This window comes from Nerophis ophidion, linkage group LG12 (genome assembly GCF_033978795.1).
Source record: "Nerophis ophidion isolate RoL-2023_Sa linkage group LG12, RoL_Noph_v1.0, whole genome shotgun sequence".
NCBI lineage: Eukaryota > Metazoa > Chordata > Actinopteri > Syngnathiformes > Syngnathidae > Nerophis > Nerophis ophidion.
In genome coordinates, this window is record NC_084622.1 from 53130585 (window position 1) to 53154857 (window position 24273).

The 24273-nt window shown below is 43.6% G+C and overlaps 1 protein-coding gene across 1 annotated transcript in view; it reads right to left on the reverse strand.

Annotated features, from left to right (window-relative positions):
• The window catches only part of si:ch211-236l14.4 (SITS-binding protein), a 137929-nt gene that overhangs the window by 21857 nt on the left and 91799 nt on the right, over positions 1–24273 (reverse strand). The window contains exons 4-8 of the mRNA XM_061917738.1: positions 23233–23383; positions 14471–14668; positions 11554–11822; positions 11344–11480; positions 5654–5775 (exon numbers count right to left, since the gene is read on the reverse strand). Coding sequence (XP_061773722.1) covers positions 5654–5775; positions 11344–11480; positions 11554–11822; positions 14471–14668; positions 23233–23383 — 877 coding nt within the window. The remainder of the gene's footprint in view (positions 1–5653; positions 5776–11343; positions 11481–11553; positions 11823–14470; positions 14669–23232; positions 23384–24273) is intronic.

The following is a 24273-nucleotide window of genomic DNA, read 5'->3' on the forward strand; positions in this document are numbered from 1 at the left end:
CAAGGGGAAGAATCAAGAACAATACATTTAATGAAGGTGCTTGCAACGTCCTGGGCCAATCTTCCAAATATCCCCTCGTGCCATAATATCACATAATCAGGTTGACCGTCGGCCCCCATTCGTGCAAATGTCTCATTAAAGACAATAAGGCGACGGACAAAGAAGCTCCGATTGGTCCCTTGAGATACTAGGTTTTTCTGTTGTATCTACGCGGTTATGTGGTAGTTGCTAGGTCCTGCCATGCGTGTAACAGCTTACTTACGGAACAAATTACAATATCGCATACACTAATGTAAAGCATATCACCTAGGAACTCCAAAATTATTATCAGCTCAGTTTTAAACCAAAATTAAGTTACTGGGTTTTGCCTTTGGACGGGAGATATGTGCTGGGACGGCTATGACGCGGGGGGTGTACGACGGACCTTTTAGGATGTAACACTCCTATGCTGGCCATGTAAACAACCGGGCTGAAATAAAGCATGTTCCAGTCCTAAATACCCAGTGTATTATTTATACAATAACACTTCATGGTGGCAGCGGTGGGATAAAGAGGTCACCCACGGAGCAGAACGGGAGGGGGAGTTGTCCGAGGATAATTCTGTCATCGCCCGCACTTGAGGAGCCGAGCTAACTGATAGCAGCGGTCTGATAGCAGTTTTCTAAACTGGACTTTCATTCGAAGCAGGAGGTAATAAAGGAAGATCTCCATCGAGACAGAGACTTTTAATACTGAAGAAAGATAAGGAAGACTTCTATAAACAAGTTATCGATGCTTTTGATCAGAAGGAGTTGGCATGGACTTCATTTATAAGTAAAGGTAAGACCATAAAAACGTTTTTTTTATTTATTAAATGTGTTTTTAATGATGGTATCCTTACATCACACTCAAATTTTTACTGCATGCCTTTGGTAAGTGCCGGAGTGAGAAGAGGTTTTAAATTAATTAGTGCCCCGGCGGCAATTCAAGGAAACACGGTAACCTGGCTGCTGGAACTTTGCCTACTGTTTTCCGCAGTCGCATACTTCATTGGTCTTGCCAGAGAACTCCCTCGTTATTATTCCCAGCCTTGTCTAGCGTCTTTATTCGTACTTTATTTTCTGTTTTACTTCTTTCATGAAATATTTTTCCCTAGCGTCGTCTAGCGCTTTTTGTTTTTTGGATGGCATATCTCTTAGTAGTTTTTGCATGGTGTGTTTTTTGTGTTTTCAACCGTCGCTTTGTTTTGCTACTTTGTGCTACTTCCTAAATAAAGGGAAGAGTTTTTGATAACACGCTATAGGTCTCTGCATCCTTGGGATCCACTCACCTACTCGTTACAAACTTATTTAGAAAATCCCACAGGTGAACAGGCTAATCGGGATCAGGTGGGTGTCATGATTGGGTATAAAAGCAGGTTCCATGAAATGCTCAGTCTTTCACAAACAAAGATTATTGGTCTGGAGGGGGCGTGGCCTCCGGCTCCGCCTGAATTTCGGGAGATTTTCGGGAGGGAATTTGTCCCGAGAGGTTTTCGGGAAAGGCGCTGAATTTCGGGAGTCTCCCGGAAAATCCGGGAGGGTTGGCAGTAGAGATGCGCGGTTTGCGGTCTCATCCGCGGAGTCCGGGTCGGGCGGTTGACATGACGAAAAAATAGATTTTAATCAGTTTCGGGCGGGCGGCGGTTGAACCATCTGGAAATATTTGATATACATGGTGCCATTCAAAGAGCCATTTAAGACCCGTGTCATAAAGCGAAGAAGACATTAGGAGACGCTATTATTCTCTAGAATGACTGCCGGCAGTCACCCAGATAATAAGTATTAGGGCGTGCTATGAAGCCGTTGGCTTTGTCACCTTCTACAACATGTACGATCTGCTTGTCAGTCCAGCATCATGTTGTGTGTGGCTTCCGCAGCAACAAGCACACGACTGCAAGGCATGCTGGGTGACACAGAGTACACTAATGGTTGTGATATAAACAATTTTAACACTCCTAGTAATATGCGCCACGCTGTGAAGTCACACCAATCAAGAATGACAAACACATTTCGGGAGAACATCCTCACAGTAACACAACATAAACGCAACACAACAAATACCCAGAATCCTTTGTATTCATGACAATTCCTGACTATTTTATACACTCCACTAGCAGCAAACCCCACCCACCCCCGTGCGTCGGTAAGGTGGGCGGGGTTGGGGGCGCGGGGGTGTAAAATATATTCAGGAGTTGTCGCGGATACAAAGGATTCTGGGTATTTGTTGTGTTGCATTTATGTTGTGTTACTGTGAGGATGTTCTGCCGAAATGTGTTTGTCAATCTTGTATTGTGTGGCTTCACAGCATGGCGCATATTAGTAAGTGTGAAAGTTGTTTATATCACAACCATCAGTGTACTCTGTATCACCCAGTATGCCTTTCAATCTTGTATGTGTAATTGCGGAAGCTGCACACATGTTGCCGGACTAACAATCGGTTCGTACATGTTGTTGAAGGTGTCAAGGGCAATGGCTTCACAGCACGCCCATATTCTTGTCACCAGGATAAACGTTATTGGATAGTCGTGAGAACGTTAGCGGCACCAATTGTCTTTATTACTCTGTGAAACAGGTTTAAATAGCTCTGTGAGTGGTGAAGGTGGCCGACCTCTGATGCATTTCAGCGGGCGGGGTGGCGGGCGGGTACGGTCCGGATAAAATGTTGGTTCGGGTGCACGGCGGGTGGATGACGACTTTGGTGATGCGGTTGTGGATGATATAATTGCCTATCCGCGCATCTGTAGTTGGCAGGTATGCCACAGTATGTTGCACTCTACACGCCTTAAATGGCGAGTGTGCAGCAGTTGGCGCCTAACCACACTAAACCGTTGCCAACAGATGTGGAAGGGCTAACTTGAGGGGTTGCAAATAACAATTAAAAGGGAGATAAAAAGAGGAAGAGAGCAAACATTACGATTATTTCCGATAAGTGTGCTAAAACAGTTATCGATTTGGGATAGCGCAGGCCTGATCTATTAAAGGTTTGCTTGCATTAAGACATGTGTACACTTGATACCACATGCAAATCTGATTTACTAATCTTGTGCACAGAAGATTAGGTATTTTAAACGTTCAAAATAGAGACTATGTCCATTTAGGTTGTTTGTCTTCATGTATATGCAGAATATTTGCTGAGTATCAGAATGCCCACAATACTGTGAGGAGGGGATGCGAATATATTCCATTATCACTTGCAATGTGATTAATCTATTCATCCATCCATTTTCTACCGCGTGTCCCTTTTGGGAGTCGCTGGAGCCTATCTCAGCTGCATTTGGGCGGAAGGCGGGGTACACCCTGGACAAGTCGCCACCTCATCACAGGGCCAATACAGATAGACAGACAACATTCACACTCACATTCACACACTAGGGCCAAGTTAGTGTTGCCAATCAACCTATCCCCAGGTGCATGTCTTTGGAAGTGGGAGGAAGCCGGAGTACCTGGAAGGAACCCACGCAGTCACGGGGAAAACATGCAAACTCCACACAGAAAGATCCCGAGATTGAACTCGGGACTACTCAGGACCTTCGTATTGTGAGGCAGATGCACTAACCCCTCTTCCACCATGTTGCGCAATGTGATTTATCAAGACTGAAATTGTTTGGCGGCCGGTGTTTTGCGTCTATATTTAGTATGTCTAGAACAGGGGTGCCCATTACGTCGATCGCGAGCTACCAGTCGACCGCGGGGGGTGTGTCAGTCGATCTCCAGCCAGGCTTTTAAAAAAAATAGACCTAAAAATTAGTGATCATCAATCTTCACCAAGACGTCACTTAAATGACATTCACGGTACCGGAGGGTCTTGTGAGATGACGCTGGCTGCTGCAAGATCATTATTATGAAAATATGACCGAGAGGAAGGCGAGAAACACTTTTTATTTCAACAGACTCTCGTGCCGTACCTTCCGTCAAAACTCTGAAGGCCGACTGCACATTTCCTATCTTCACAATAAAAGCCCTGCTTCATGCTGCCTGCGCTAACTAAATACAGAGTCTCGGAAAACTGGCGTGCACAAGCGATCCCTCAGAAAGCTGGCGTGCACATCACTTGTGCACGCCAGCTTTCCGAGACTCTTATTTTGTTAGCGCAGGCAGCATGAAGCAGGGCTTTTATTGTGAAGATAGGAAATGTGCAGTCGGCCTTTAGAGTTTTGACGGAAGGGACGGCGCGAAAGTCTGTTGAAATAAAAAGTGTTTCTCGCCTTCCTCTCTGTCATTTTTTCATAATAATGAACTGGCAGCATCCAGCGTCATCTCACAAGACCCTCGGGTGCCGTGAATGTCAATCAAGCAAGCTACGGAATTTTCCGCCAATGTTTTTCTCGTAAAGTGTATGGAAGCTGGATGAATTAGATGCCAAAAACCAACCACTTTCATTTGGTATTGTACAGAAAAGACCACTTTTTTTCTCCTCCATTTGAAAATGTGGGCGTTATCATCATTACTGTCTGATTCCAATCAATGCAAGTCATCAGAATCAGGTAATACACCAACTTATATTCTTGTCTTTGTGAAAGAAAGACATCTATATGTGTTACACATGCTTGTATTATCATTAAACACATTTAACTTGTTTAAAAAAATGTCTCTTTGATAAATAAATAGATATAAATGATATATATAAATGAGGTAGATCCCCTCGAGTTGGTCAATTGAAAAGTAGCTCGCCTGCAGAAAAAGTGTGGGCACCCCTGGTCTAGAAAGTACGTTCAAACTGCCAATGTTACACACAAAATACATAATTTTCATAATCATATTTTTCCGGGTTGGGGAGGAGACCCTGCCCCAAGTGGAGGAGTTCAAGTACCTATGAGTCTTGTTCACGAGTGGGGGAAGAGTGGATCGTGAGATCGACAGGCGGATCGGTGCGGCGTCTTCAGTAATGCGGACGTTGTATCGGTCCGTTGTGGTGAAGAAAGAGCTGAGCCGGAAGGCAAAGCTCTCAATTTACCGGTCGATCTACGTTCCCATCCTCACCTATGGTCATGAGCTTTGGGTCATGACCGAAAGGATAAGATCACGGGTACAAGCGGCCGAAATGAGTTTCCTCCGCCGGGTGGCGGGGCTCTCCCTTAGAGATAGGGTGAGAAGCTCTGCCATCCGGGAGGAACTCAAAGTAAAGCCGCTGCTCCTTCACATCGAGAGGAGCCAGATGAGGTGGTTCGGGCATCTGGTCAGGATGCCACCCGAACGCCTCCCTAGGGAGGTGTTTAGGGCACGTCCAACCGGTAGGAGGCCACGGGGAAGACCCAGGACACGTTGGGAAGACTATGTCTCCCGGCTGACCTGGGAACGCCTCGGGATCCCCCGGGAAGAGCTAGACGAAGTGGCTGGAGAGAGGGAAGTCTGGGCTTCCCTGCTTAGGCTGCTGCCCCCGCGACCCGACCTCGGATAAGCGGAAGATGATGGATGGATGGATGGATATTTTTAAAGAGTTTTATTATTATTTGTTTGACTGCTGAATGACTTAAGGGGCTGATTAATACAATGCAATTACAATTCTACATGAATGAGGTTGATACCTAAGAAGGTGCTTCATCTAAATCAAGATGATTTAGTCCTGGTGTGATACAGTAGTTAAATCTAGATTATGGTTAATTTAGCTGGAAAAAAAAAAAAGAAATCTTTACCCGGTCTTCTCCACAGACCCATGGTGGTGTGTAGAAGCTGATGACAGGGAGGAACGAAACAATCTCCAGCCAACGGATGAACAACTCCTCATCCGTGACCATGTCTCCAGATAGAGAGCCACCTGTACGGAGAAGCAGACGGGGGGAGACCATCACATTATGTAATTGGCTATAAGATTCACCCAGAAATGTTCAACATTCATTTATATTTATCCAGTTCAGGGTCGCAGCTGAGCTGGAACCTGTCTCAGCTAACTTTGGGCCAGAGGATGAGTACTGAAGTACAAATTCACACTCACTTTTACACTTATTGACAATTTCTAGTCTTGATTTTGACCTAACATGAGTACCATCAAAGAAAATTTTTGTTCAGTTATTTTTATTTATCTATTTTTTAATTTGATAGGGATATTGCACAATAAATGTATTGCACAGACCATACATTATCTCTGTATGTATAATAACTATAATCAAATTTTCATCTGATGTGGGACAACAGGTTGAAAATGCATTTAGTGATACAATCAGTCCCATAGGTATATATAAAGAGTATTTAGAACAGGGGTCACCTACGCTGTTCCCGCGGGCACCAGGTCGCCCGTAAGGACCAGATGAGTCGCCCGCTGGCCTGTTCTAAAAATAGCTCGAATAGCAGCACTTACCAGTGAGCTGCCTCTATTTTTTAAATTTTATTTATCCACGAGCAAGCTGGTCTCGCTTTGCTCGACATTTTAATTCTAAGAGAGACAAAACTCAAATAGAATTTGAAAATCCAAGAAAATATTTTAAAGACTTGGTCTTCACTTGTTTAAATAAATTAATTTATTTTTTTTACTTTGCTTCTTATAATTTTCAGAAAGACAATTTTAGAGAAAAATACAAACGTAAAAATGATTTTAGGATTTTCAAACATATACTGTACCTTTTTACGTTTTAAATTCCTTCCTCTTCTTTCCTGACAATTTAAATCAATGTTCAAGTATTTCTTTTTTTAATTGTAAAGAATAATAATTACATTTTAATTTAATTTGGTCAATTGTACGGAATATGTACTGTACTGTGCAATCTACTAATAAAAGTTTCGATCAATCAATCAAAAGGTTGGAGAAACGTGTCGTGGAAAAGCAGCGACAGAGATGATAAAGCACGCCCCTCTTCATCTGCTTCTACCTGCAGTCCCAGTGATAGTGCCGATGAGTAACTAACGTTAACTGTTGCCAGTTTATTTCCAAATCTGTTCACTTGTAGCCTTTAGGCTAAAATAACGTTACCTCTTATGTCGACCTGGACTGCAGTAATGGTAGCTAGACTTACGTTACCTAAGCATAGTCAGGGGCTAACGGTAGCGTTAACGTGGCCTTTTTGTATGTGTTTGATAAGGTTAACATTATCTTGTAGCTTACACCACTCCAGAGTTTGCAGGTCTGTCTAATAAATACAAATTAATACAGGATTTTCCCTGCATGTATTTTTCTTAGGTGGCCCAATTAAAGGGGCAATATTTATTTATTTTATTCAATCAATCAATCAATCAATCAATGTTTATTTATATAGCCCTAAATCACAAGTGCCTCAAAGGGCTGCACAAACCCCAACGACATCCTCGGTAGGGCCCACATAAGGGCAAGGAAAAACTCACCCCAGTGGGACGTCGACCATGATGACTATGGGAAACCTTGGAGAGGACCACATATGTGGGCACCCCCCCCCCCCCCCCCCTCCCTAGGGGACCGAAAGCAATGGATGTCGAGCGGATCTAACATGATATTGTGAAAGTGCAATCCATAGTGGATCTAACGTAACCGTGGGATTTAAGTCCAAAGTGGATCCAATATAGTAGCGAGAGTCCCATCCAAACTGGAGCCAGCAGGACACCATCCCAAGCGGAGGCGGATCAGCAGCTCAGAGATGTCCCCAACCGATACACAGGCGAGCGGTCCATCTTGGGTCCCGACTCTGGACGAGCGGTCCCTCCTGGGTCCCGATTTTGGACAGCCAGTACTTCATCCTTATTCTATTTTTTTCTTAAAAAATAAAAAATGAAGGCTGCCAAAGTTTTTGTTGAACCAAGTATTGTGTTTTTTTCCCCATATACAACAACCTATCTGGCTTCGATAAGAGAATCGATAAGGAATCGGTTCGATAAGAGGATTCGATAGTGGCATTGAAATCGATAATTTCTTAACAAACATCATCCCTCGTTAACGTTCCATTCATCCATCCATCCATCCATCATCTTCAGCTTATCCGAGGTCGGGTCGCGGGGGCAACAGCCTAAGCAGGGAAGCCCAGACTTCCCTATCTCCAGCCACTTCGTCTAGCTCTTCCCGGGGGATCCCGAGGCGTTCCCAGGAAAGCCGGGAGACATAGTCTTCCCAACGTGTCCTGGGTCTTCCCCGTGGCCTCCTACCAGCTGGACGTGCCCTAAACACATCCCTAGGGAGGCGTTCGGGTGGCATCCTGACCAGATGCCCGAACCACCTCATCTGGCTCCTCTCCATGTGGAGGAGCAGCGGCTTTACGTTGAGTTCCTCCCGGATGGCAGAGCTTCTCACCCTATCTCTAAGGGAGAGCCCCGCCACACGGCGGAGGAAACTCATTTCGGCCGAAGGCGAAGGGAAGCTACCCTCTCGTCCACTGGGTTGAACTCAAACGTGCGGGCTTTGCGCCGGGGGGCAACGAGAATTGCCACCCCAGCCCGTCGCCTCTCACTGCCGGCAACGCCAGAGTGGAACAGGGTCCAGTCCCTCTCGAGAGAACTGGTTCCAGAGCCCTTGCTGTGCGTCGAGGTGAGTCCGACTATATCCAGCCGGAATTTCTCTACCTCGCGGACTAGCTCAGGCTCCTTCCACCCCAGTGAGGTGACGTTCCACGTCCCAAGAGCTAGCTTCTGTAGCCGAGGATCGGACCGCCAAGTGCCCTGCCTTCGGCTGCCGCCCAGCTCACAATGCACCCGACCTCTATGGCCCCTCCTATGAGTGGTGAGCCCATTGGAGGGATGACCCACGTTGCCTCTTCGGGCTGTGCCCGGCCGGGCCCCATGGGGACAGGCCCGGCCACCAGGCGCTCGCCATCGTGCCACAACTCCGGGCTTGGCTCCAGAGCGGGGCCCCGCTGACCCGCGTCCGGGCGAGGGAAATCTGAGTTCATTTTGTTGTAATTCCATAGAAGTCTTTGAGCTGCTCTTTGTCTGATCACTCACCTAGGACCTGTTTGTCTTGGGAGACCCTACCAGGGGGCATGAAATCCCCCAGAAACCATAGCTCCTAGGATCATTGGGACAGGATGGACAGAATGGACGTTCCATTTAGTTGCATCAATTGAAACTTTTGGTATCAGGTACCCCCTTCTCTTTTCCAAGCTCATGTGTGTAGTGCGTACAATCAGCTGTGCTAGGATGATTAGATTTTCATATATCCGTCCGCCGGTTTTCGGTCATGCTTCCAAAGTATTTGTGTTGTATAAACATGTTTTAATACCCCTGCCTGTAGAGTGCCAACAATGTCCATTCTCGCCGAGCAATTGTCTTGCACAAGTGGGAAAGGTGACCTATAATCAATCAATCAATCAATCAATTTTTACTTATATAGCCCTAAATCACTAGTGTCTCAAAGGGCTGCACAAACCACTACGACATCCTCGGTAGGCCCACATAAGGGCAAGGAAACCTCACACCCAGTGGGACGTCGGTGACAATGATGACTATGAGAACCTTAGAGAGGAGGAAAGCAATGGATGTCGAGCGGGTCTAACATGATACTGTGAAAGTTCAATCCATAATGGATCCAACACAGTCGCGAGAGTCCAGTCCAAAGCGGATCCAACACAGCAGCGAGAGTCCCGTTCACAGCGGAGCCAACAGGAAACCATCCCAAGCGGAGGCGGATCAGCAGCACAGAGATGTCCCCAGCCGATACACAGGCGAGCAGTACATTGTTTATTTGTTTTCATGGCGCCGAGGATTAGTGATTTAAAAGTAGCTAAAGCACTAGCGACTGCAAGAGCAAAGCACCTCATGTTAATACGTTCAACTTTAACGTTATATTTTAAGCCACATTGTCTCTTTTCTATCTCCACACCGTTTCTGCTTGAAAGTACTTAGCACCACAGGTGGGGCTGTTTAAACAGCATGATTATCGCACAGGTGTGCAGTAACCTGGCCAAAATAAAAGGCCACCCTAAAATGTGCAGTTTTGCTTTAAAGCACTATTGGTGGGGAGTGCAACACATGTCCTTCGCATTGAGTTAATCATCAATCAATCAATCAATGTTTACTTATATAGCCCTAAATCACTAGTGTCTCAAAGGGCTGCACAAACCACTACGACATCCTCGGTAGGCCCACATAAGGGCAAGGAAAACTCACACCCAGTGGGACATCGGTGACAATGATGACTATGAGAACCTTGGAGAGGAGGAAAGCAATGGATGTCGAGCGGGTCTAACATGATACTGTGAAAGTTCAATCCAGAATGGATCCAACACAGTCGCGAGAGTTCAGTCCAAAGCGGATCCAACACAGCAGCGAGAGTCCCGTTCAGAGTGGAGCCAGCAGGAAACCATCCCAAGCGGAGCACAGAGATGTCCCCAGCCGATACACAGGCGAGCAGTACATTGTTTATTTGTTTTCATGGCGCCGAGGATTAGTGATTTAAAAGTAGCTAAAGCACTAGCGACTGCAAGAGCAAAGCACCTCATGTTAATACGTTCAACTTTAACGTTATATTTTAAGCCACATTGTCTCTTTTCTATCTCCACACCGTTTCTGCTTGAAAGTACTTAGCACCACAGGTGTACCTGTTTAAACAGCATGATTATCGCACAGGTGTGCAGTAGCCTGGCCAAAATAAAAGGCCACCCTAAAATGTGCAGTTTTGCTTTAAAGCACTATTGGTGGGGAGTGCAACACATGTCCTTCGCATTGAGTTAATCATCAATCAATCAATCAATGTTTACTTATATGGCCCTAAATCACTAGTGTCTCAAAGGGCTGCACAAACCACTACGACATCCTCGGTAGGCCCACATAAGGGCAAGGAAAACTCACACCCAGTGGGACGTCGGTGACAATAATGACTATGAGAACCTTGGAGAGGAGGAAAGCAATGGATGTCGAGCGGGTCTAACATGATACTGTGAAAGTTCAATCCATAATGGATCCAACACAGTCGCGAGAGTCCAGTCCAAAGCGGATCCAACACAGCAGCGAGAGTCCCGTTCACAGCGGAGCCAGCAGGAAACCATCCCAAGCGGAGGCGGATCAGCAGCGCAGAGATGTCCCCAGCCGATACACAGGCAAGCAGTACATGGCCACCGGATCGGACCGGACCCCCTCCACAAGGGAGAGTGGGACATAGGAGAAAAAGAAAAGAAACGGCAGATCAACTGGTCGAAAAAGGGAGTCTATTTAAAGGCTAGAGTATACAAATGAGTTTTAAGGTGAGACTTAAATGCTTCTACTGAGGTGGCATCTCGAACTGTTACCGGGAGGGCATTCCAGAGTACTGGAGCCCGAACGGAAAACGCTCTATAGCCCACAGACTTTTTTGGGGCTTTGGGAATCACTAATAAGCCGGAGTCCTTCGAACGCAGATTTCTTGCCGGGACATATGGTACAATACAATCGGCAAGATAGGATGGAGCTAGACCGTGTGGTATTTTATACGTAAGTAAACAAGATGCAGTATTACCTACTGCATCAGGAATGAGGAAGTTGTATCCCAGCAGAGTGTGGTGCAGCAGGGAGGGAATGATGCCCTTCAGGCCCATTGGGCCCCAGTCAGACTGAAGGGGTGTCATCCTTAGAAATACTGGCTTGTGACTGGACCTGACGAGCAAACACGGTCATAATAAGCAGAAGAATAGCATAAAAAGTTTCAAAGACTAAGATTAAGGTATACCTTGTCCCCGCTGACATGATGGTGGAGTCTCCGATCCTGGCGGCCACGTCGGCCAACAGGCTGATGTACGTGTCCCCACCCAGAGTCTGAGGTGGCCTTAATGCCTGTTCCTCAAACAAATTTCTCTCACCGCCTTCCAGCAGGATATACTCCATTCCCAAATGTGCTTGTAAGGATCCCACTCTGTCCAGGAACCAGCTCACCGCTCCAGGGTTTGTGACGTTCAGTTTTACACAGAACTTCCCCTGCCACTGAGTCAACAAAGGGACCTGGGGAATGGCAACACATACTTTAGATCGGTATTATCAAAGCCAGTGTTTTTCAACCACTGTGCCTCGGCCGTGAGATATTGTCTGGTGTGCTTTGGGAAATTATGCAACTTCACCAAAATGTCTGGGCTTCTCTGCTTAGGCTGCAACCTAAATTCAGATAAGCGAAAGAAGCTGGATGGACATTAGAATATGTTACAAACAACTACAGTTGACTTCCAGATGTCCAAAATTTACCTTGGAGGTTGAACCTACGGTATATCCTGCTCGCTGCTTCTATTTTAAACACACCATCAGCAGCTTTTCTATATTTTCGTACAGGTAGATACATCTCCGTCGTTTGGATATTATTTTGATGCCCTTGGCTGACGTTGTTGTGACCATTGCGTGGCATCGTGGTGATGCGGGTCGTTCTCTCAGAATGCAGTCGGGCCTCGAACACGGCGTGAAGGTAAGAACCAAAGATTTATTTAATAAATAAAACCGACTAACAAAGAAAAACTTGCACAAGGCACAAAAGGCAAACCAAAAGAGCTAGCATGGGAGCTAGAGAAAGAACAAGGGAACTTAGCATGGAAGCTAGCACAAGCAGAACTGGTAATCAGAATCAGGAATCAAAGTCGTCACCGTTGTGCGAAACACAAACTAGGAGGCAAGGCTGAATAAACGGAAAAGGCAGGCTTAAATACAGGCAGTGATTAACAAAAACAGGTGTGCGTCTGGAAGCCGCGGCAGGTGAAAATAATAAGTAACTACGGAGACAAGATAAACAAGGAAGTGCAACCAGGAACTAAGGCAAACGTTAGCAGAACATAATAACAAAAGGACTCAAAACCTGAACATAACATGACCAGGGCAGCGGATCCTAACAGTCGTAGCTTTTATCAGCGACTTCTGCTTCAGTATGCTGCAGATAGTAGAAATGCTCGTACTGTTTTGCCAAATTGGTGAAGTTTTTTGACAATTTCTTTCTTTAATTTTGTTAATATTATTTTTTCTCCACACTTACTTTCTTTTGACACATGGTTGAAAAAACTAAGTCTCGCTATTAACTAATGCTAGCGAGTGAGGCACCAGGTGTTTTTGTGGATTCTTCCAGAGCTCACTTTCGATGGTCCAAAATATATTTTTTGCAAATCAATAATTATTATCTGCAAATAATATGCCTTTGTCGAGTGTCTGTGCTGTATAGAGCTCGGCAGGGTAACAGTCTAAAACTCCATATCAGTAGGTGGCAGAACGAAAGTAAAACTGAACTGGCTACAAAGTAAACAAAAACAGGATGCTGGACGACAGCAAAGACTTACAGCGTGTGGAACAGAGACGGCTCCCACAAAGTACATCCGTACATGACATGACAATCAAAATAATGTCCACACAAAAGACAGCGTCCGCACAACTGAAATAGTCTAGTTTGCCAATATAAAGCAGGTTAGGCAATAGCACTCAAAGGAAGTGAAGTGAAGTGAATCATTTTTATATAGCACTTTTTAGGGGTGTGAGAAAAAATCGATTCGAATTTGAATCCCGATTCTCACAACAAAACAATACACAGCAATACCACAACAATGCAATCCAATTCCAAAACCAAACCTGACCCAGCAACACTCAGAACTGCAATAAACAGAGCAATTGAGAGGAGACACAAACACGACACAGAACAAACCAAAAGTAGTGAAACAAAAATGAATCAACAGTATCAATATTAGTTATAATTTCAGCATAGCAGTGATTAAAAATCCCTCATTGACATTATCATTAGACATTTATAAAAATGAAAAAAAAGAACAGTGGCTTACACTTGCATCGCATCTCATAAGCTTGACAACACACTGTGTCCAATATTTTCACAAAGATAAAATAAGTCATATTTTTGGTTTGTTTAATAGTTCAAACAAATTTACATTATTGCAACCAGTGGATAAAACATTGTCCTTTACAATTATAAAAGCTTTTTACAAAAATCTACTACTCTGCTTGCATGTCAGCAGACTGGGGTAGATCCTGCTGAAATCCTGTGTATTGAATGAACACAGAATCGTTTTGAATCGGGAAAAAATAGTTTTTGAGTCAAGAATCGTGTTGAAATGAAAAAAAAAAAATCGATTTTGAATCGAATCGTGGGACACCCAAAGATTCGCAGCCCTAGCGCTTTTCTCTAGTGACTCAAAGTGCTTTTACATAGTGAAACCCAGTATCTAAGTTACATTTAAACCAGTGTGGGTGGCACTGGTAGCATGTGAGTAAAGTGTCTTGCCCAAGGACACAACGGCAGTGACTAGGATGGCGGAAGCGGGGATCGAACCTGGAACCCTCAAATTGCTGGCACGGCCACTCTACCAACCGAGCTATTACAGGAAAACACCAACAAAACAGGAAGAGCCACCAAAATAACAGCGCGAGACAGGAACTAAAACACTCCACACAGGACAACAACAAGAACAAACTCAAAAATAAGGCAAGACAACCTGGTGGAGTTTCCTTTTTTTAACCTTTTTGGCTAGTGGTGTGCCTCTGTAATTGTTTTGACTACAAAATTGTGCCTTGGCTCGAAAAAGGTTGAAAAACACTGATCTAAGCTACTATACATGAGTCTCCATCAAGTGGGGATTCAGAGCTGAACAAGCATACAGTATGTGCCGACTCACCAGCTGACCGCGAGGAGCTGAGGGGAGACTGAGCCAGAAGGCCTCAGTGCCATCCAGGAGGGACGTATGGAACTGCGTGTTGTCCACGCTCAGGAAAGGGGACAGAGTGACGGAAATGTTAAGAAGCTTGACAAGTGGGAGGTCCCTGGTAAGTCTCTTGGACTTCCCTCTCTTCCTGTTGTTGAGGTAGTCGTGGTCCTATGGTCAGAAAAAACAATTTTAAGACGTAAAAGTGCAAACACATTGGGCCTAATCTATCCATCCATCCATCCTTTTTTCTACCGCTTATTCCTTCGGGGTCTCGGGGGGCGCTGGTGCCTATCTCAGCTACAATTGGGCGGAAGGCGGGGTATATATATATATATATATATATATATATATATACATATATATATATATATATATATATATATACACACACATATGTGTATATTAGGGGTGTGGGGAAAAATTGATTCGAATACGAATCGCGATTCTCATGTGCGATTCAGAATCGATTCTCCTTTTTTTTAAAAATCGATTTTAAAAAAAAAAATATATTTTTTTTTTTATTTTTATTTTTTTTAAATCAATCCAACAAACCAATACACAGCAATACCATAACAATGCAATCCAATCCCAAAACCAAACCTGACCCAGCAACACTCAGAACTGCAATAAACAGAGCAATTGAGAGGAGACACAAACACGACACAGAACAAAACAAAAGTAGTGAAACAAAAATTAATATTATCAACAACAGTATCAATATTAGTTATAATTTCAGCATAGCAGTGATTAAAAATCCCTCATTGACATTATCATTAGACATTTGTAAAAATAAAAAAAAAGAACAATAGTGTCACAGTGGCTTCTACTTGCATCACATCTCATAAGCTTGACAACACACTGTGTCCAATATTTTCACAAAGATAAAATAAGTCATATTTTTGATTTGTTTAATAGTTAAAACAAATTTACAATCAGTTGATAAAACATTGTCCTTTACAATTATAAAAGCAGTTTAAAAAAAATCTACTAATCTGCTAGCATGTCAGCAGACTGGGGTAGATCCTGCTGAAATCCTATGTATTGAATGAATACAGAATCGTTTTGAATCGGGAAAATATCGTTTTTCAATCGAAAATCGCGTTGAATCGAAAAAATCGATATATAATCGAATCGCGACCCCAAGAATCGATATTGAATCGAATCTTAGGACACCCAAAGATTCGCAGCCCTAGTGTATATACATATACATATATATATATATATATATATATATATCCATACGTATACATATACATATATATATACGTATATGTATATATATGTATATAAATATATATATACGTATATATAAAGTATACGTATACATATATATATATATACGTATATATATATATATATATATCCATCCCATCCATTTTCTACCGCTTATTCCCTTTTTGGGGTCGCGGGGGGCGCTGGCGCCTATCTCAGCTACAATCGGGCGGAAGGCGGGGTACACCCTGGACAAGTCGCCACCTCATCGCAGGGCCAACACAGATAGACAGACAACATTCACACTCACATTCACACACTAGGGCCAATTAAGTGTTGCCAATCAACCTATCCCCAGGTGCATGTCTTTGGAAGTGGGAGGAAGCCGGAGTACCCGGAGGGAACCCACGCATTCACGGGGAGAACATGCAAACTCCACACAGAAAGATCCCGAGCCTGGATTTGAACCCAGGACTGCAGGACCTTCGTATTGTGAGGCAGACGTACTAACCCCTCTGCCACCGTGAAGCCCGTATATATATATATATATATATGTATATAAATATATGTATATACATATATATATATACGTATATATACAGTATACGTACATGTATCTATATATATATATATATATATATGTATGTATATATATGTATATATATGTATATATGTGTGTGTTAGGACAGCGAAATCCTTAGGAATGTTCATGCAAAGTTAACTACATTATTACCCAACTGTGTGATAAGAAAAGTGAGATTAGAAGATAATATGTCATATAAATGACATAATTGTAATGTTTTTGTTTGCAAATTTCGATGTACAAATCAATTTTGGCAACAGAAACACCAACGTGAAATGAGGCAAACGGATGAAACGATCAACATTTTTGGATGCCAACTACCAAATGTGTTTTATGCTTCAAACTACTATGAAAAAAAACGGAGCCGTGACTGATTGTTTTGTCAGAGTAATAAAACTGGAGGAACATAGCAGGATCACATTGCCGTCGAGTCGCAGTTTTAGGACCTTCAAGTTTCCATCAGCAGCCATGCATGTCGGCTCCTTCCTAATTGCATTTACGGAAGGGAACACATTTGGTGTTTTATATCCTTAATGGACAATACTTCTTTTTTTTGTGTGTGTGTATCGGAACCTTTCTCACCAAGTCTAATTTCTAACATCCATTGGCACTTTACACTCTGAGGTGGTGTGCTGGTGGAGTGTGTGGAATGCACATTTGGTCGAATGTTCTGAATTTGGCAGATGATATCCACCTATTATGTGAAAGTTTTCTGCTTGTTTTCTTCTTCTAAGGTTCCTGCAGCACACTCAGCAGGCGTCAGGATCTCACTGTTACATTCGCTCCTTTCCCATGCCATGTTCAGGTTACAGTCCCAGTGAGGAGTCGCTAGTGGTTTTCTCTCAGCAATATTTGTTTTCCAACAACTATTGCTTGTTATTGACTTTGAGACATTTAACGGAGGTCCTGCTGATCATGTTTTTTAGGCCGCGCCAACAAAATAAAGAAAGAACAAAACATCATGTACATCTGCAAAATGAACTGAAATGCATCACAGCCTCCTAAGAACCAGCCTCAACACATTTGTTTTGGTCGATCTCCTTTGCCAGAGCTACACATTTTGGGGGAAAAAAATAGCTTTTTTAATGCAAAACACAAATGTCCAGAGAAGTGTGGGCTACCTCTCTTGTTGGGGGGGAAAAAAAGTATTTCGCTTATTTTCAATGAGGGTTAACACATGAATTTAGTAACGTTATATGTGATTACCATTTTCGAACCAACGTTACTAAAGGCCCGTTTATCCAACACAGTGGTTCTCAACCTTTTTTCAGTGATGTACCCCCTGTGAACATTTTTTAAATTCATGTACCCCCTAATCAGAGCAAAGCATTTTTGGTTGAAAAAAAGAGATAATGAAGTAAAATACAGCACTATGTCATCAGTTTCGGTTTTATTAAATTGTGTAACAGTGCTAAATATTGCTCATTTGTAGTGGTCTTTCTTGAACTATTTGGGAAAAAAAGATTTAAAAATAACTAAAAACTTGTTGAAAAATAAACAAGTGATTCAATTATAAATAAAGATTTCTACACATAGAAGTAATCATCAACTTAAAGTGCCCTCTTTGGGGATTGTAATAGAGATTCATTTGGATTCATGAACTTAATTCTAAACATTTCTTCACAAAAAAAGAAATCTTTAACATCAATATTTATGGAACATGTCAACACAAAAAATCTAGCTCTCAACACTGAATATTGCATTGTTGCATTTCTTTTCACAGTTTATGAACTTACATTCATATTTATTATTCAATAAATATATTTATAAAGGATTTTTTAATTGTTGCTATTTTTAGAATATTTAAAAAAAAATCTCACGTACCCCTTGGCATACCTTCAAGTACCCCCAGGGGTACGCGTACCCCGATTTGAGAACAACTGATCTAACGGACTATTGGATGTTGAGGTGTGTCTCTTTTTCTCCCCCAAAATAATCTGTCCAAGACGTGCACCCAATTGGAATTCCTGTGTGACGTCTTCGTGGCATCGTGATGCGAGTGGTGTTTCTTTCAAGATGCAGATCGGGCTCGGACACAGCGTACAGGTAAGAAATAATGATTTATTAAAACTCAAAACAGGCTAAGAACAAAAACATTGGTGCTAAGGCAAAAGGGCAAACAAAGAGCTACTAGCGTGTGAGCTAGGGAAACAAAACAGAACACTTGCTCGAGGCACAACTGGCAAAACAAGGAGCTAGCGTGTGAGCAAGGAAAACGGCGAGCTAAACGAGAAAACTAACAAGTCCAAAACAGTTAGGTTACCATAGAGGGGAGTCCACAAAGTCATCGATAACGTGACAAAACTTGACGGGACGAGGACGAGTAAATGAAAAGGGCAGGCTTAAATACTGATGCAATAATCAAGACACCGGTGCGCGTAAAGCAAGAGCAGGTGGGACAAATCAGAAACCATGGTAACGGAACAAACAGGGAAGTGCACAAACAAACTCAAAAGTCCAAATAACAAACCATCCGATTAACTTCTGGGCGGTCTTTATGACTCTCTGGAGCGCCGTTCTCTCTGCGGCCGTGCAGCTGCTGAACCACACGCAGATGCAGTAGGTCAGGATGCTCTCAATGGAGCACCGGTAGAAGGACACCAGCAGTTCCTGTGAGAGGTGGTTGTTCCTGAGTATTCTCAGGAAGTGCAGTCTCTGGTGTGCCTTCTTGATGGTAGCCGTGGTGTTGGTGCTCCAGGATAGGTCGTCGGCCAGGTGGACTCCCAGGAAGCGGAAGTCGGAGAAACCTCTCCACACAGTCACCACTGATGATCAGGGGCAGGATGTCCGTTTTTTTCCTCCTGAAGTCTATGACCAGCTCCTTGGTCTTGGAGGTGTTCAAGGCCAGGTTGTTGACTTTGCACCAATCCGACAGCTTCCCCACCTCGTCCCGATATGCAGCCTCGTCTTCCTCCGAGATGAGCCCCGCTACGGTGGTGTCATCCGCAAATTTGATGATGGAGTTGCTGGAATGGGCAGGTGTGCAGTCGTATGTGTAGATGGAGTAGAGAAGGGGGCTCAGCACGCAGCCTTGTGGAGAGCCGGTACTGAGGTGCAGGCTTGATGACATGTGGCGACCCAACTGCACCCTCTGGGGGCGGTTGGATAAGAAGTCCTTAATCCACATGCAGATGGAGTTCGAGAGACCCAGGTCTGACAGTTTGGACACCAGTCTATCAGGTATAATGGTGTTAAATGCCGAACTATAATCCACAAAAAGCAGCCGCACGTAGCTCCCCCCCGTCTCCAGGTGACCCAGGGAGGAGTGTAGGGCTGTGGCGATGGCGTCCTCTGTGGACCTGTTGGCTCTGTAGGCAAACTGGTGTGGGTCGAGCTCGGGAGGGAGGACTGAGGTGATATGGGTCCGTACCAGCTTCTCGAAGCACTTCATAGCTATAGGTGTAAGTGCCACTGGACGGTAGTCATTCAGGCAGCTGACAGAGTTCTTCTTCGGCACCGGGATTATTGTGGAGGTCTTCAGGCATGATGGGATGACGGCCTGGGAGAGGGACTGGGTGAAGATCTTCGTAAATACTGCGGCCAGCTGGTCTGCACAGTCTCTTAGTACCTGTCCCGGGACTCCATCTGGGCCCGCAGCGTTCCTCGGGTTCACTGCCTTCAGCGTGCGTCTCACCTCATGCTCCTCCAGCATAAGGGTGCAGCTGCTGTGGGTGTTGGGTGGGAGTGTTGTGACGGCTGCAGGTGTTTTTCTCTCGAATCGGGCGAAGAAGCTGTTTAACTCCCCCGCTCGAGAGGCGTCGCCGTCAGCCCAAGGGTTACTGGGTCTGAAGTTGGTCATGTCTTTTATTCCTTTCCTTACCTCCTTGGTGTTGCTGCTCTGCAGGTGGTGTGTTCGGCTTTTGCCTCTCTGATGCAGACTGCTCCAAGTCTGGGTTTTCAAAAACTGACCAGTCTTTTGTATCAAAGCAGTCCTGCAGCTGTTCCATGGCTCCCTCCGGCCATGTTTTGGCCGTTTTGGTCGTGATAGGAGCACTTTTTCTTATTGGTGTGTAAGCTGGCAAAAGGAGCAGGGGGACATGTGGTCAGACTTGCCTAATTGGGGAAGTTGTTTGGCTCTGTATCCATTTTTTATGTTGGAATAGACTTTGTCCAGTGTGTTAGCTCCCCTCGTAGCACACTTCACATGCTGGTGAAGTTTGGGGAGCACTTTTTTCAGGTCGACATGATTAAAGTCCCCCGCTATGATGTGGATGCCGTCGGGATATTTGTTCTGTTGTGCACTGATTGTATCGTGCAGCAGAGCTAGCGCCGTGCTAGCGTTAGCATCGGGAGCTATATACACGTTTGTGATCAGGACAGCAGAGTGCTCCCTGGCTAGATGGAAGGGTCGGCATTTAACTGTAAAATATTCCAGATCTTGGGAACAGTGGCTGTTAACTACCTTTGAATCAGAAGTCCACTTGTTGTTTAGGTAGGTTAGCAATCCACCCCACGCCGCTTGCCGGAAGACTCTGCGTTTCTGTCCTGTCTGTGTGCTGTGTGACCGGTTAGCTCCATGCTAGCGTGTGGGATTGAGGACCTTAGCCAAGTTTCCGTAAACAATAGGGCGGATAACATTCAACTGTACCGGCACCAAAATTATTTAGATGCTTATCGGTACTTTTTTCTAAATTCATGGGGGACCACAACATTTTTTCATTATTGGCTTTATTTCAACAAAAAAAATCTTAGGGTATATTAAACATGTTTCTCATTGCATTAAATAAAAATAGTGAACATACAAGACACCTTGTCTCTTATTAGTAAGTAAGCAAACAAAGGCTCCTAATTTAAGTGCTGATGTATGCAGAAACATATTGTGTCATTTTACATTCTATTACTTTGTCAATTATTAAGGACAAGTGGTAAAAAATTAATCTACTTGCTCATTTACTGTTAATATCTGCTTACTTTCTCTCTTAACATGTTCTATCTAAACTTCTTTTAAAATGTAATAATCACTTATTTTTCTGTTGTTTGATACTTTACTTTACTTTTGGATGATACCACAACTTTGGGTATCGATCCGATACCAAGTCGTTACAAGATCATACATTAGTCATATTCAAAGTCCTCATGTATCCAGGGACATTTTTCCTGAGTTTATAAACATAACATTCATTTTTTTTAAAACGAAAGAAGATGTGATGCCAAAAAATATTGATGTAATCATTGTAGGAACCGACTAGATACGCAACTGTACTTGGTATCATTACAGTAGATGTTAGGTGTAGATCCACCAATGGCGTTTGTTTACATTTTGACGTGAATGCCAGGCATCATGTTTGGAAGAAACCAGGCACCGCTATGGCGGCATCATGCTGTGGGGTGATTCAGCGGCAGGAACTAGGAGACTAATCAGGATAGAGGAAAAGATGAATGCAGCAATGTACAGAGACATCCTGGATGAAAACCTGCTCCAGAGCACTATTGAACTCAGACTGGGGCGACCCTAAGAACACAGCCACGATATCAAAGGAATGGTTTTGGAACAACTCTGTAAATGACCTTGAGTGGCCCAGCCAGAGCCCAGACTTGAATTCGATTGAACATCTCTGAAGAGACGTGAAAATGGTTGCGCACCGACGCTTCCCATCCAACCTGATGGAGCTTTGGCCGGGTGAGCAGGTATCGGACACCTCAGTCTCCTTTGGCGTATCCTCGCTCATCCATGCGGACTGAACACTGGCCGAGAGTTGGTTGGCGGCCGAGTGTGGAGTCGGCTCTCTTGGTTGCTTTGTTGGGTCTGCTCCTGTCTCTGGCCATGCTCCCTCCACCCCAGCGGACAATAGCGTGGATCACCGCAGAGGCCACCACAGTGGATATGTTTCTTTTAGTTTTTATTCATAGCTGTATGTATTTTTATTTTTTCCAAGATGGCGCTGCTGTAGTGGCTGCTGTTGGCAGGAGCTCTGTGCTCTTGTGTCATCCTTTGGTGTTTCCCTCTTGTTTTCATGTGTTATCATATTTTCTTGCCTTTTGGCCCGGGATCCTTTGGGACTGAGTGACAAGGGGTGGCGCTTTTTTTTGTGGACTTCTGGATCTGCCTCCCGGGAGCCTTTTGGCCATGGAGACCAGCTGTTGGCTGTCTGCCACACCAGAGTCAGTTTGGAGCGACTGGAGGAGTTGTGGATGAAGAGACAGGGCTGCGGAGCTGGCACTGAGCGCCGGGACGGACAAACTTCACAGTGTCTTGGCTGAATGAGCAGGTATCGGACACCTCAGTCTTCTTGGACGTATCCTCGTTCATCCATGCGGACTGGACACTGGCCGAGAGTGGAGTCGGCTGTCTTGGTTGCTTTGTTGGGTCTGCTCCTGTCTCTGGCCATGCTCCCTCCACCCCAGCGGACGATGGCGTGGAACACCGCAGAGGCCACCACAGTGGATATGTTTCTTTTAGTTTTTATTCATAGCTGTATGTAGAAGTGTCTGGTTGTATCTGCTGCTTTAATGTCTTTAATGTCCTCTGTGTTCTTTGATGTTTGATGTTTCCCTCTTACACACATGGAAGAGGGATGTGTTCTATGGCTATGAGTTGTTTTATTCCCTTGGCCTCAGTCTGGACCCCCTCTCCAGGGCCCAGGCTAAGACAGATTTTTTTATTTTACTTTAATCTTCTATTTTTTTCTCCCAAAGAGGAATGGACGAAACTGCCCAAAGAAAGGTGTGCCAAGCTTGTGGTATCGTATTCAAAAAGATTTGAGGCTGTAATTGCTGAGTATTGATCAAAAGCTTTGAATACTTAAGTTCAAGTGACATCTTAGTTTTTTTTTTAATTATTCATACATTTTATAAAGCTCTGCAATTTTTTTCCACATTGTCACTATGGAGATTTTTGTCTATATTCAGCACAAACATGAATTTATTCCATTTTGGAAAAATGTCATAACGTAACAAAATGTGCATACTTTCCAGGTGCACACTATCAGGCACATACCATTTCAGAGAGGAGGTTGGTGGAATGTTCATTGAGGCTGATGATTCCTTCCCCGAGCTGGTGTCTTCTAAGACGGTTAGAGAAGGTTCTCAGTTCCCTCTCCACCTTCTGTCCCGAATCCACATTGCTGAGTAGCTTCCAGAATGGCAGCCTGAGTCACACAGAGAGGCTATCACGTAATGATTTGCAATGGATCCTAATGAATTCATTGGAATTTCTTCATGAAGTCAACTTAAAAGTTAAAAAAAAACATATATCTTGCAGTACAGTGTCAACTATAATGGTGTATTTATTTTAGATCCACTCGACATCTATTGGGGGACTATCGTCCACACTTGCGGTCCCCTCCAAGGTTTCTCATTGTCCCATTGGGTTGAGTTTTTCCTTGCCCTGATGTGGGATCTGAGCCGAGGATGTCGTTGTGGCTTGTGCAGCCCTTTGAGACACTCGTGAGTTAGGGCTATATAAGTACACATTGATTGATTGATTCTTTCATCTATTTTCTACTGCAGGGGTCGCCAACCTTTTTGAAACCAAGAGCTGCTTCTTGGGTACTGATTAATGCGAAGGGCTACCAGTTTGATACACACTTAAATAAATTGCCAGAAATAGCCAATTTTCTCAATTTACCTTTAATAAAAAATAAAAATAAAATTATATATATATATATATATATATATATATATATATATATATATACATACACATTTTTTTTCCTTTTACAGAAAGTTTTTTGTTGAGAATAAATGATGAAAAAACACTTAATTGAACGGTTTAAAAGAGGAGAAAATACGGAAAAAACGAAAATACAATTTTGAAACATAGTTTATCTTCAATTTCGACTTTTTAAAATTCAAAATTCATCCGAAAAAAAGAAGAGAAAAACTAGCTAACTCGAATCTTTTTGAAAAAAATCAAAAAAATAATTTATGGAACATCATTAGTACTTTTTCCTGATTAAAATTAATTTTAGAATTTTGATGACATGTTTTAAATAGGTTGAAATCCAATTTGCACTTTGTTAGAATATACAACAAATTG